We start from the raw sequence: 13,957 nt of genomic DNA on the forward strand, positions 1-13,957 counted from the left end.
GTTGCTTATTTCTCAGCTACTTTAGACCCAGTAGCCGCAGCGTTGCCCGGATGTCTCAAATCCGTTGCTGCAACGGGTGTCAGCATTGAGAGATGTGAAAATATCGTCATGGGGCACCCGTTAGAGGTGTGCGTGCCACATTCTGTTGAACTGTTGATGACCAGGACCAAAACACAGCATCTGACCAATAGCAGGCTCACGCGCTATGAGCAAGTTATTCTTGCTGCAGAGAACGTGACCCTCAAGAGATGCTCTGTTTTGAACCCTGCTACCTTAATGCCACTTCCAAATGATATTGATGATGATGATGAATATACAGACCATGACTGTCTCGATGTGACTGAACTATGCACCAAACCCAGACCCGACATCGTAGATGAGCCACTGACCGACCCAGACGAAGTTTTCTTTGTCGATGGCTCATGTGTAAGAGACGAAGTTGGGCAGTTGAGAGCAGCTTATGCTGTTTGTACAATTGAAGGAGTTGTGGAAGCAGGGTGCCTGGAAGGAGTAAACTCCGCTCAGGTAGCCGAGATTATTGCCCTAACACGTGCTTGCTTAGCAGGCAATCAAATTCGAGTCACCATCTACACCGACAGCCAATACGGGTTTGGGGTAGTTCATGATTACGGGCAGTTATGGTCTCAAAGAGGGTTCATGACTTCTTCAGGCTCTCCCATTCGCAATGGAGAGTTTGTGCGCTTGTTGTTAGAAGCATTGCAATGTCCAGCAAGTATCGCAGTTGTAAAGTGCATCGCACATACCAAAAATGAGGACTTTGTTTCGAAAGGCAATAGATATGCTGATGAAGTTGCGCGGTATTGCGCAGAACAAGGTTACTCTTTCACAGAGGTGGATGTGGGTGGAATAAATGTGAGAACTGAATTAGCCATGATACTGGAAACTGTTGATACTTGGGATGAATTGTCAACCATGCAAGAAAATGCTCCTGATTCAGAAAAGGAAACATGGGTAAAGGCAGGATGTGTAATGGGTGAGACTCATTTTTGGGTCTCAGCAGACGGCAGAGCAGTGTTGCCCAATGAGATGGTGAGTCCAATGGCTAGACTCATACATGGTCCCGTACACTTAGGGAGAGATGCTATGCTGAGAGTGTTTAGACAGACTTGGTACAATCCTAAGTTTAGAATAGCAGCAGAAGCAGTGTGCCAGCGTTGTGTGACCTGCCAGCAGCTGAATGTAGGGAAAAGAACACCAGTTGCACTAAGTCACATAGGAAGGTCTGGAGGTCCATTCAACAGAATGCAGATAGATTTCATTGAAATGCCAAGATGCAACCGCCTCCGCTATGTCCTGGTGGTTGTTTGTGTGTTCTCCAGATGGGTTGAGGCATACCCTACACGTAGGTGCGACACCCTCACAGTGGCTAAGTTACTGCTTAGAGAACTTATCCCTCGTTTCGGGGTGCCGGCCTTTTTGGAATCAGATAGGGGAACACATTTTAACAGCGAGCTTGTGAAGATGATTTGTGTTGCACTGAATATAGACCAAAAGCTCCATTGCAGTTACCGACCAGAAGCCTCAGGAATTGTTGAACAAATTAATGGCACGATCAAGTCCAGAATAGCGAAAGTTTGCTCCTCAACGACCCTGAGTTGGCCTGATGCCCTGCCATTGGTACTCATGAGCCTTCGTAGTACCCCAGACAGAAGAACAGGGTTGTCACCACATGAGGTGTTAATGGGGAGAGCAATGAGACTGCCATCTATTCCAGCTACTGCACTGTTAAATATCACAGATGATATGATCCTGGACTATTGTAAGGGGCTGTCTGATGCCATGCGTTCTGTGTCCCTTCAGGTGCAGGCTGCAGAGGTTCCAGCGTGCCAGGGCCCTTGCCATGACCTGTATCCTGGGGACTGGGTCCTGGTGAAGAAACATGTGAGAAGAAGCTGCTTGGATATTCGTTGGCGTGGGCCCTACCAGGTCATCCTGATCACAAGTACAGCTGTAAAGGTGGGAGGCCTGCCCAACTGGATACACGCGTCGCATACGAAAAGGGTTCCAGCACCTCTGGAAACAGCTCCTCTCTCGGATGGACGTCCAGCTGAGGACCAAGAAGCCATAGAGGGGGCTAGCCAAGCTGTAGAGGTGCCAGTGGAAGCAGGGAACGAGTCTGACCAAGCTGAGGACGGTCAGTACAACAGCGAAACAGAAGACGCTACAGAAGGAGAAGACAGCTGGGAGTACGAGTCTGACCCTGACAGGTCTGAAAGAGAGCGAGAACAGACCAGAAGGAGAAGGAGTAGAAGGGCACGTGGAGAAGCAAATTGGCCGCAAAGAAGAAGTTCTAGCCTGAGGTCAACTCCAGAAGCAACCCTTCCTCAGATATCAGAAGACTCAGACCCAGAGGAAGGTGCTCAGGGCGCTGAGGCACCGAACCGAAGGAGGTCAAGAAGAGTGCGTGTGCCTAACAGAAGATACTCCACACCTGAGTGGACATATCTGGCGACAAATGTCTGTGAAACCGGAGACAGGGAGGATCCGAGCGGTGGTGGTGTCCAGTTCTGAGCCCATTATCACCGTGGAAATACAACTGTTGGTACCCGGTGTCGAACAAGAAGGGTCACTAACATTCGTGCTCCCCAGACCTCCCCGCCTCAGCAAGTTAAAACACATGTTTCTTACAGAATTGAAATTCCCCGACTTTGGTACCACGATAACAGCACATGAAGAGCATACTCTTCGCATGGAAATATTGAACTATGCTATTGAAGCTGCAACCACAAATCTAATAGTCGATTGTTAAAGGACTTTGTAAATAAAGCAAGCAGAAGAAAAGAAGATTACCTAGCGCCCAGGAAGCAGAGAATTTTAGGGAACCCCTTGAGTGGATGGAGAAGGGCTAGGGTTGTCTTTTTGAACTGTGAAAGGACTTTTTGCGAAAAAGGCTGTCAGCCTCCAGCTGTGTGGATTCTAAAGACAAAAAAGGATTGAAAGAGACTGTAAAGGAACGAGAGGAAAAGAACTTTTTTTTGCAAAGAGAAAGGGAAAAGCTAGATTGTCTGACGAAATGGAGGCCGGCACCCCGAACAGCAGAGCTAAATGCATAATAGGTACACTAATAGTAGGAGTGATCATATTAATAGCTTTAGTGGTAACAATTTCTTATGTAAAGGGACATGAGGAAGAGGTAAAGGTAACTGATGCGAATTCTGTAGTAACACTTACACCCACTGTTGCAGGTGAGAAAAGGGAAAACACTCAAGAGAAAGCGTTATTGGCTGCAGAAGCCCGCAGGTTACATGTAGACGAGTCCCAAGGAGACTTTAGGTCAAATGCTTATGCTAAACTTTTGTATGAATACGTGGATGCCATGGAGGTTAAGGATTGCTACGTCTGCATGCAGTTGCCTGCGTCTGTAGATGAAGGAATTCGATATCATCACCTCCCTCTGACATATGGCATTACATGTAGCTTATTGCTTAGTATATTTTATGAGAGAGATAGTTTTGAATACTATTTCTCCAATTATGATTCTGTGTTGCCAGAAGTCCCGAATTATAAGCAGATGAATAAATGGGATTACTGGAAGAGTGAAGACAGATTGGCCAAGTTCTTCATTCCTTGGATTACCTTAGATACTTCACATGCCCGTAGAAATAATCTGACATGCAAGGTGTCAGAAGTCGAGAAAAAGTTCATAGGGCAGGTGGATGATCGTTACAGGAGACAAAAGATTTTGAAAAAATCAGGACAAGGGAAATTAGATTGGACCGAGGAAGAGAAGTCACACAAGAGAAAGGGTAGTAGTGGTCCAATAGCTTTAGATAAAGCGCAGAAAGGAAAGTTATGTCTTCACCGAGCCAAAACGTATTATGAAAATGTATACGTGGGTGAAGTTGACTGTGAACATGCTTTTAATTTAGAGTACTACACTAAGGATTTCCTGAAGGGAATGCAAGTGATTCCAAATGTGTATTTTGTATGTGGAAGAAATGCTTACGTGAGACTACCTGACAACTGGTATGGATCATGTTACTTGGCAATTGTCTTCCCCAAAATATATCATGCACAAGACTTATTGATCATTGAGGGCCAGACATCATCGAGGGGAAGGAGAGATTTAGGCGATGCAGAAATGGTTGGAGATGTCTTTGGAGCTATGTTCCCTCTTTTGGGAATAATCCTTAATGATGTTAAAATTAGACGACTGGCAACAGTTGTCGACAGGTTGTCTGCCAGCACTGCTCAGTCCTTAATGCTGGTAGAAGGAGAGATGCAATCGATAAGGGCTATGGTTCTTCAAAATCGGCTTGCATTAGATGTCTTATTAGCAAAAGAGGGCGGAGTCTGTAAGGTTTTGAAGGTTCAGGAATGTTGCACTTACATTCCAGACCTTTCAAAACCCCTTGAGAAAGTTATTAAGAACATAACTAATATACACAAAGAGATCGAAGACTTGAGTAGAGAAAATGTCTGGGAAAAGGTGGGCCACGGAATGAGTACAGTTGGAGGGTGGTTTTCCACCTTAGGCAAAAGCTTTATTTGGTATATCCTAAAGCCTATCATCATAATATTGATCTGTGGGATAATATTGTGGGGATTGGTGAGGGTATTCAAATGGTACAGAGCAAGAAGGTCAGAAAGGGCCCAAAGAGAACAGTTGCAGAGATTGGCTGCCATACAAGATAATCAGTACAGGAGCCTGAGAGCTCTGGAAGCGCAGAGAATGCCAGCAATAACTGCAGTTTAAATGTTAGTGATGACCCCGAGAGGTCATCAAAGGGGGGAACTGAGAGAGCGCAAACTGATATAAATATATGAGTACATCACACTTACCTATAGAGAGCATAATTCATGAAGAGAAATGCCATGAGTGCTAATAGTATCTGAAATTATAATCTAAATGTATAGCTAATATAGAGATTTAAGTAGAAGTGGAATTAATACAGAAATGTGTGACATTATATGATTTTATTAGACGTGATTATTTTGAATCTATGTCGTGTAGCTGTTAACATATAAGATGGTCTGTGGTAAAACGCAGAACGTGGTAGGCCTCAGGGCCAGAGCTGGAGCTAAAAGGGAAGGTGTTTCTTTTCACGACACAGATTGTTTAACGTTTTTGGTCATTGCATTAATGGGCCATGATTTAGAGTAATGGTTTCTAAATAATAGAATAAGAGTTTTAACATGCTTTAATTAAATGAAGAAATTGAATGCTATAATCATAATGTGAAATATTGTAGGCCTGAAATGTTTTAGCATTGATTTACACGTACATGTCTGGGCTGAGAAATGTTGCAAGCCTTTTTTAGAAGTCTATGAGAGTTGGGTTCTTGGCGGCAGATATCTGTCTGCAACAGGAAAGGGGGGATCCAATTATAAGTGAATGAATAGAGGCCTGTTCAGTAGACGGCCCAGACATGGAGGAGGGTTCTGGAATGTTTAAGGGGTATCAGCGGGCCGGAGAAGAGACTGAGAAGCAAGGTCAACTCTAACGTCTGAGGCCCAATACAAAGCATCATGGAAAAAGCCTGAAGTTGCACCACGTGAGAGGCGTTTCGCAAGGGGCGTCTCAAATGTTGTTGACTGTTTTGTATTAGGGACAGCACCCCTGGGTGGAGTTAGAGCAGAGACCTGAGGACCCTTTAGAGAGCGGATGGGTAGGCAGTGAGGGGTCATGACTGGAGAACTTTAGGTTTTCACCAAGAGACTTAGAGTGGGTGACTTCCCTTGGGGGTCATTCATTGCTGACACCTTTGTTAGGTTGGGATTTGGTTAAGTAGGGATACCATCTAGAACAGGGTAGGGACGCCTAACCTGTGTTTGTTTTCCTCCAACCTAAATGAAGGAGAGATATGCGTCTATGCTGATAGCTTTGCTATTTTTAGAACTTGTATTAGTGATTTCTGTTGCTCGTCTGAGGGCTTTTCGAGAGCACATGTATGTAATTGGACCTGTGTATCTCGTGAATCTCATTCTGAGATGCTTGTATTTGCAGCTCATTATATCTTTACAATAAACTTTTGAAACCTAGAAGTTGTCCGTGATCTTTGAGAGTAGAGTCCTTTCTTGGGTGAACTAATTTGCAGATAGGTGTACTGTTTCCTTCCAAGACAGGCAATAAAGGTTCAGTCGACCAGAACGAGGTTTGGATCAATAGATATAAGGTATCGATCAAAATCTCGCCCTTTCAGGTGCTAGAATAAAAATAGATTATTATGTTTTCTGAGATGGGCAAGTGAAGTGTGACTGACCCATACAACCTTTTCGTCTAATGTTGTTTTGTCTTTTCTTCTTTGGTGCAGGGATGTATCGGAGACAGGGATCACTTCACTGCCCAGCAAAGGGCTGGAAAGCCTGAGAACACTGGTTGCAAAAAACACCCTGTATCTTAAAAAACTTCCCCCAATCGAAACTTTACAACAGCTAGAAGAAGCGTATCTAACATACTCCAGCCACTGTTGTGCATTCAAGAACTGGAAGAAAAGGAAGGGGTGAGCGATTAAAATCACTTTTCTTTTCTTGTATTCAACGACAATTGCTTTATTTAGTGTTACCTTTTGTTTGTTACTTTAACTTTCTGCACAGTTACTGTGGCCCCCTTTATATTATTAGTTTCCCAATTCAGATTTTAGATTCCCACTCTTATATTAACTGATTTACCTTTCAGTGAAGCACTCATTACTTTATGAAGGGTGGGTCCTGGTGTCGGAAATGTTCTTTAATTAGAACGCAAATGTCTATCGCCTGCTCTTGTTTTGAGAACCCTATAACCTGCCATTAGACATAGATAATCCTCTTAATGGTACTCAGGCAGTACCATATTGGCAAAAAACACAAACGGTACAACAGGATGGGAGGGAGCGAACCCAAGGAACCAGGAAGAGTAGAGCTCAGGGTAATAAAGGATAAGAGTAATCGATAGAGACATTAGGATTTCAACCCTTGAGAGTACATTTCTCTTGTTTATTGAGTTGCTGCAAAAATGTAGCATTCTTGTTTCTTTATTCACAAATATAACGAATTAATGACATCTGTGGGACATTTTGTGCTTGATCCCTCAGTAACAGATGTATATCGGAAAGCAACTCAATCTCTTATAACATGTATTAGGTCACCCTTCATTTATAAGAAACTTACAGCATTTCACACAAACAGACATAAAATCCAGGCTGATTTATAACTTGAAGATAATATGCATTACAATTTTCAAATCTCCATTTGGGATAAAATCTGCTCTAAAATTAATTTCTCTTCTAGAACTTCAATTATGACTCACACGCTATTCTTTTTTTATAATAGATTATTCAGGATGCCATATATGCTTTTTAAAATGAAACTTTAATTTTGGCAGAACCAATGACTCACATTTTGAAGAATAAACTTCCACTGTAAACATATATTGAGGAATCAGAGATCCACTCAGCAGTGGCGGCTCCTCCACTAAGGTGGTGGAGCATTTCCCCACTGCTCAAAAGGAAAAATAAAATAATAATGTATCTTTATTATCATTTTAGTTTTCCTATTGCAGTCAGTGGCTCTCAGGGCGGGGCGGGGCTGGACAGTCATGCGTACTTTGCATCTCCCCCACCAGGCTGTAATGCACAGCCTGATGAAGAACATGCCTAGCCTCCCATTCCCCATCTGGGTGCAGATCCACGGTGCTCAGACCAATCACAACGCTATATTGCAGCGTTGTGATTGGCTCAGGGGAGAGTGAAGACAGGCGAAAGAGGACGGAGGAGAGGCGGTGGGCAGCAATTTTCAAGTGTTTTTTTTTTCTTCGTCATTTCACCTTATTCCCCCTTGCCTCACCACCCGGGTCCATTTTATATAGAGATATAAACAATTCAATTATAGAATATGATCATTAGTTTCACCAATATAGAAAACAGTAAAATATTAAAAGCTCAAAAAACACATTTACTATAAAGAATATAAACATAAAAAATAAAAATGCACACAATATTAAATACAAACATATAAACAAATAAATATAAAAATCCTATTTCACCAATTGGAGGAAAAGTGTTGGACTCCTTAAAGATTTAGGGCCAGATGTAGGTCGTCCAATACCGGTCGGTAACGGCCGAAATTAATGAATTTCGGCCGTTACCGACCGGTATTTGGCTTTTGAGATGTAGGTGGAATGATTCCTGGATTCGGTATTTTACCGAACCTGTAATTTAAGGAATCGGTAAATTACTGAATTCTTAATATACCGATTCGGTAAATTACCGAAACCGTAATGTAAGAATTGCTCAAGTTAGGGCATTTCTGAGTTAAGGATTCGTTATTTACCACCAACTACAAGTTGATGGTAAATATCGAAAACCTTTGAAAAAGCAATTATTATTTTTTTACAACAGTGCGATGTGGCAGACGTACGTGTGCCACATGTGCACCCATGCACTATTCAGGGGTGCAACAGGGTGTCAATGTGACACCCTGCCACCCTTGAAAATGTTCCTACTATTACCCATTCGGTATTTACCGAATCGGTAATACTGAATGGCTTCCCATTAATTCATATGGGCCTCCAGGCCCATAGGAATGAATGGGAATTACCGAATCGGTAAATACGGATTCTTAATTACCGAATCGTACCGATTCGGTAAAGTTAACAGAATAATTATCTACATCCCATTTACCTATTCTTAAATACCGAATCGGTAAAATTCGGTATTTAAGAATAGGTAAATTGAGATTACCTACATATGGCCCTATATGTGCTATTCCCACTGCATTTTAAGCAACAGTAAGGAAAGTGTTCGATGTCCGAGGGGTTACATTTACTATTCCCAATCCAGTCTGAGCAGCAGTGGGGAAATTGTTGGGCTTAGCAGGGGTTACATTTACTATTTCTACTTCAGTGTAAGCAACAGTAGTGAAATTGTTGGATTTCAGAGGGATTACATGTATTATTCCCACTCCAGTTTAATCAACACTAGTGAAAGTGTAGGACTTTTGAGGGGTTAGATGTACTATTCCCACTCCAGTCTAAGCAACAGTAGGGAAATTGTTGGATTTTGGAAGTATTACATTTCCTATTCCCACTCCAGTCTAAGCAACAGTAGGAAAAATGTTTAACTTCAAAAGGATTACATATATGAATATAAGTTCTACTAAGATATTGTTAAATTACAGTATATAGAAAATATATATTTTTAAGAAAAAATAAAAATGTTAAAATATACATTAAAAAGGAAAAAATAAAATGACACATAATATCAACTTCCATAACTACCAAATATTTTTAATTTCAACTAATTCCTAAAAACACAAATACATATATATAAAAAAATCACCCCAGATTTCTTTTTTTTTTACAAACAATTGGCAATAAATAAAGTGCATAAAAAAAATATATATATATATATCAAACAATAATACATACCTAATTAACAATTAATTGCGTATAAATATCAATTCATATCAATTGATATCAAAATATTATATATTTATTATCTTCCCAACCTACTTGCCAACGAAAAAATAACACAGCGTTTAAAAATACATGTGTAGAAGAAATATTAAATATAAAATGCATTAAAAGAAATAAAACAATACAAACATGACATAATAATTAATACATTAAGGGGCCGATTCCGATTCGGGAAAAAAGCGTCCTTCCGAATCGTATCTGGAGCCCTCTCCGTACGAACCGTACACGTCCGTCCGAATCAATCAATCAATCAATCAATCAGGTCATTTGTAGAGCGCACTACTCACCCGTAGGGTCTCAAGGCGCTGGGAGGGGGGGGGTGCCGCTACTGCTCGAACAGCCAGGTCTTGAGCTTCTTCCTGAAGGAGAGGTGGTCTTGGGTCAGGCGCAGCTCGGTCGGAAGTGAGTTCCAGGTCTTGGCGGCCAGGTAGGAGAAGGATCTTCCTCCTGTTGTCGCTCTTCGGATGCGGGGGACGGCGGCGAGGGCGTGGTTGGTTGATCTGAGGAGGCGCTTGGGAGTGTAGAAGTTGATCCGGTTGTTGAGGTAGCTCGGGCCTTGGTCGTGTAGGGCTTTGTGCGCGTGGGTGAGGAGCCGGAAGGTGATTCTCTTGTTGACCGGGAGCCAGTGCAGATCTCTCAGGTGTCCGGAGATGTGGCTGCGTCGGGGGATGTCGAGGATGAGTCTCGCCGAGGCGTTCTGGATCCGCTGGAGTCTCTTCTGGAGTTTGGCGGTGGTTCCGGCGTAGAGGGCGTTGCCGTAGTCCAGTCGGCTGGTGACGAGGGCTTGGGTGACCGTCTTCCTCGTCTCGGTGGGGATCCACCGGAAGATCTTACGTAGCATGCGCAGGATGTTGAAGCATGACGAGGAGACGGCGTTGACTTGTCTGGTCATGGCGAGGGAGGAGTCCAGGATGAAGCCCAGGTTGCGTGCGTGGTCCGTCGGTTTGGGTGCGGTGCCCAGGGCGGGGGGCCACCAGGAGTCATCCCAGGCGGAGGGCGTGGAGCCCAGGATGAGGACCTCCGTCTTGTCTGAGTTCAGTTTCAGGCGGCTGGTCGTCATCCATTCGGCTACGTCTCTCATCCCTTCGTGCAGGTTGGCTCTGGCGGTGGCGGGGTCGTTGGTCAGGGAGAGGATCAGCTGGGTGTCGTCGGCGTAGGAGATGATGTTCAGGTTGTGTTGGCGTGCGATGGCCGCGAGGGGGCTCATGTAGACGTTGAAGAGGGTTGGGCTCAGCGAGGATCCTTGGGGTACGCCGCAGATGACTTTGGTGGCCTCTGACTTGTACGGTGGTAGGCGGACTCTTTGTGTTCTTCCGTCGAGGAAGGAGGTGATCCATTCCAGTGCCTTCTCCTGGATTCCGATGTTGCTGAGGCGCTGTACTAGGGTGCGGTGGCAGACAGTGTCGAAAGCCGCGGAGAGGTCCAGGAGGATGAGGGCCGCTGTTTCTCCGTTGTCCATCAGAGTTCGAAGGTCGTCGGTGGCGGCGATGAGGGCGGTCTCGGTGCTGTGGTTTGCTCGGAAGCCGGACTGTGAGGGGTCGAGGGATCCATTCATCTCGAGGAAGGCGGCCAGCTGTTTGTTGACGGTCTTCTCGATGACTTTGGCCGGGAACGGGAGGAGCGAGATGGGACGGTAGTTCTTGAGGTCGGTGGGGTCTGCTGTGGGTTTCTTGAGGAGAGCGCTGAGTTCGGCGTGCTTCCAGCTCTCAGGGAAGGTGGCGGAGTCGAAGGAGGTGTTGATGATGTCCCGCAGGTGGGGTGCGAGGACAGCGTCGGCCGTGTTGAAGACGTGGTGAGGGCAGGGGTCAGTCGGAGATCCGGAATGGATGGAGTTCATGGTGCGGATGGTGTCTTCGGTGCTGATCGGGGTCCAGGTGCGGAGGGTGGTGGCTGGTGGCGTCGTTGCGGTTGTGGCTTGCGTTGGTTGGTTGTTGAAGCTGTTGTGTATGTCCGTGATCTTGTTGTGGAAGTAGGACGCGAGGGAGTTGCAGAGGTCTTGCGACGGTGTGATGTCGTTGTTTCCGGCGTTGGGGTTGGAGAGCTCTTTCACGATGTTGAAGAGTTCCTTGCAGTTGTGTGCGTTGTTGTCCAGCCGGTCCTTGTATGCATTTTTCTTGGTGGCGCGGATCAGTTGGTGGTGTTTCCGGGTGGCGAGCTTGAGGGTGGTCATGTTGTCCGTCGTTGGTTCCCTTCTCCAGGCTTTCTCGAGGGCTCGACAGTTCTTCTTGGAGCACTTGAGTTCGTCGGTGAACCATGGTGTTTTTCTGCTGCAGGATCTGCTGGGCGGGGTCCTTAGAGGGGCGAGTTCGTCCGCGCAGTTGCTGATCCACTTCGTGAGGTTGTCGGCGGCCTGGCTGGGGTTCGCTGAGTTGGCGGGAGGGTGCTGGCTCAGGGAGGCGGTGAGCTGGTCGGCTGTGATCTTGTTCCAGCTTCTTCGAGCAACCTGTTGCTGGAGGTGGTGGATCGTCGTTCTTCTGAAGGTGAAGTGGACGCAGCTGTGGTCCGTCCAGTGGAGTCCTGTTGCGTGGCTGAAGGTGACGTCTTTGCTGGATGAGAAGACGGCGTCGAGTGTGTGTCCGGCGAGGTGGGTGGGGGTGGTCACCAGTTGCTTGAGTCCGAGGTTGTCGAGGTTGTCGAGCAGGGTGATGGTGTTGCGGTCGTTGTTGTTCTCCAGGTGGAAGTTGAGGTCCCCCAGGAGGATGTAGTCGGCGGAGGGGAGAGCGTGCGGGCTGACGAAGTCGGCGATGTCCTCGCTGAATCGTGTGCGCGGTCCCGGGGGTCGGTAGATCAGGGTGCCTCTGAGGGTGGTCTTCGGGTTGGTGTGGATCTGGAAGTGCAGGTGTTCAGCGGTGGTGAGGGTGTCGTCGGTGTTGGTCGTGATGCGGATGGTGTCTCTGTGGATGATGGCGATTCCTCCTCCGGTCTGGTTGTCGCGGTCCCTCCGGGTGATCTTGTAGCCCTCTGGGATGGCGATGGCGATGTCTGGGGCCGAGGAGGCGTTCATCCAGGTCTCGGTGATGAAGGCAACGTCGGGGGCGGTTGTGTCGAGCAGGTTCCAGAGTTCTACGGCGTGTCTGTGGATGGAGCGGGTGTTGAGCAGGATGCACTTGAGGTGGGTGCTGCTGGAGTTCGGCTTGTCGGGTGCAGGGAAGGTCCGGATGCAGGTGAACTTGCAGGCGAGGCAGCTGAAGGGTCCGTGGGTGTGCTTCGGGGCGGCTCGGTGACATCCTGGGATGTGGCCGGTGTTGAGTGCGGTGAGGTCGGCGGCGCTGTAGGTTCGTCGGGTCGGCTTCCGTCGGTGGGGGCCAGGGGTCCTGGCGCTGGTCGCGATCCGGTCGCGGACGGGCGCAGACGGGCTTACCTTTGGCGCGCCTTCGGCGCACAATCGGCGCGCCCGCTGCGCGTCAACGCTGCGCGTTCGCACGGTCGCCATATAAGGCCAAGTGCGCGGGTGGGCGGGGCAGCTGGGAGGCGGGAGCGGGGAGGGAACAAAAGAGAAAGGGGCGGGGCAACTGGCGGTGGCGGGAAGCGGGGAGGGAGAGCGGCGAGGGCGGCGGGAAAAAGGGAACACAAACAAGCAAAATACGACTACTGGCACAGATGGGGGGGGACAGAACGAAGACAGGGGGAGAGGGGACGTTAGGACAGAAAAGAGAAAGTCACGAAATAAAACAAGCACAAATTGCGGGAACAAAAAGAACAGGCTCAGAGTACGGCAAAAACAAGTATAAACTAATGGTACAACAAGCACAAATTACGGCAAAAACAAGCACAGGCTACTGGAAAAACAAACAAGCACAAATTCCGGCAAGGCAGCAGAACCAGCGCGCAAGGGAGGAGCAAGGCGGCCGCTAGACCGGCGGCGAGGCAGACAGGCACAGAGGGGCACACGCAGCAGCTGGTGGCCGTGCGGCGCGGGGGTGTCCCACAAGTGGGTCACACTCACCTGCGTCGCACGGTCGCCATATAAGGCCAAGTGCGCGGGTGGGCGGGGCAGCTGGGAGGCGGGAGCGGGGAGGGAACAAAAGAGAAAGGGGCGGGGCAACTGGCGGTGGCGGGAAGCGGGGAGGGAGAGCGGCGAGGGCGGCGGGAAAAAGGGAACACAAACAAGCAAAATACGACTACTGGCACAGATGGGGGGGGACAGAACGAAGACAGGGGGAGAGGGGACGTTAGGACAGAAAAGAGAAAGTCACGAAATAAAACAAGCACAAATTGCGGGAACAAAAAGAACAGGCTCAGAGTACGGCAAAAACAAGTATAAACTAATGGTACAACAAGCACAAATTACGGCAAAAACAAGCACAGGCTACTGGAAAAACAAACAAGCACAAATTCCGGCAAGGCAGCAGAACCAGCGCGCAAGGGAGGAGCAAGGCGGCCGCTAGACCGGCGGCGAGGCAGACAGGCACAGAGGGGCACACGCAGCAGCTGGTGGCCGTGCGGCGCGGGGGTGTCCCACAAGTGGGTCACACTCACCTGCGTCGCACGGTCGCCATATAAGGCCAAGTGCGCGGGTGGGCGGGGCAGCTGGGAGGCGGG

At 47.4% G+C, this 13,957-nt stretch overlaps 1 protein-coding gene across 1 annotated transcript in view; it reads left to right on the top strand.

Moving 5' to 3' along the window:
* Window positions 1-13,957, top strand: part of TSHR (thyroid stimulating hormone receptor) — a 384,579-nt gene that overhangs the window by 309,862 nt on the left and 60,760 nt on the right. Inside the window, exon 8 of the mRNA XM_078662049.1 lies at window positions 6,276-6,464. Coding sequence (XP_078518175.1) covers window positions 6,276-6,464 — 189 coding nt within the window. The remainder of the gene's footprint in view (window positions 1-6,275; window positions 6,465-13,957) is intronic.

This window comes from Lissotriton helveticus, chromosome 9 (assembly GCF_964261635.1).
Source record: "Lissotriton helveticus chromosome 9, aLisHel1.1, whole genome shotgun sequence".
Lineage (NCBI taxonomy): Eukaryota > Metazoa > Chordata > Amphibia > Caudata > Salamandridae > Lissotriton > Lissotriton helveticus.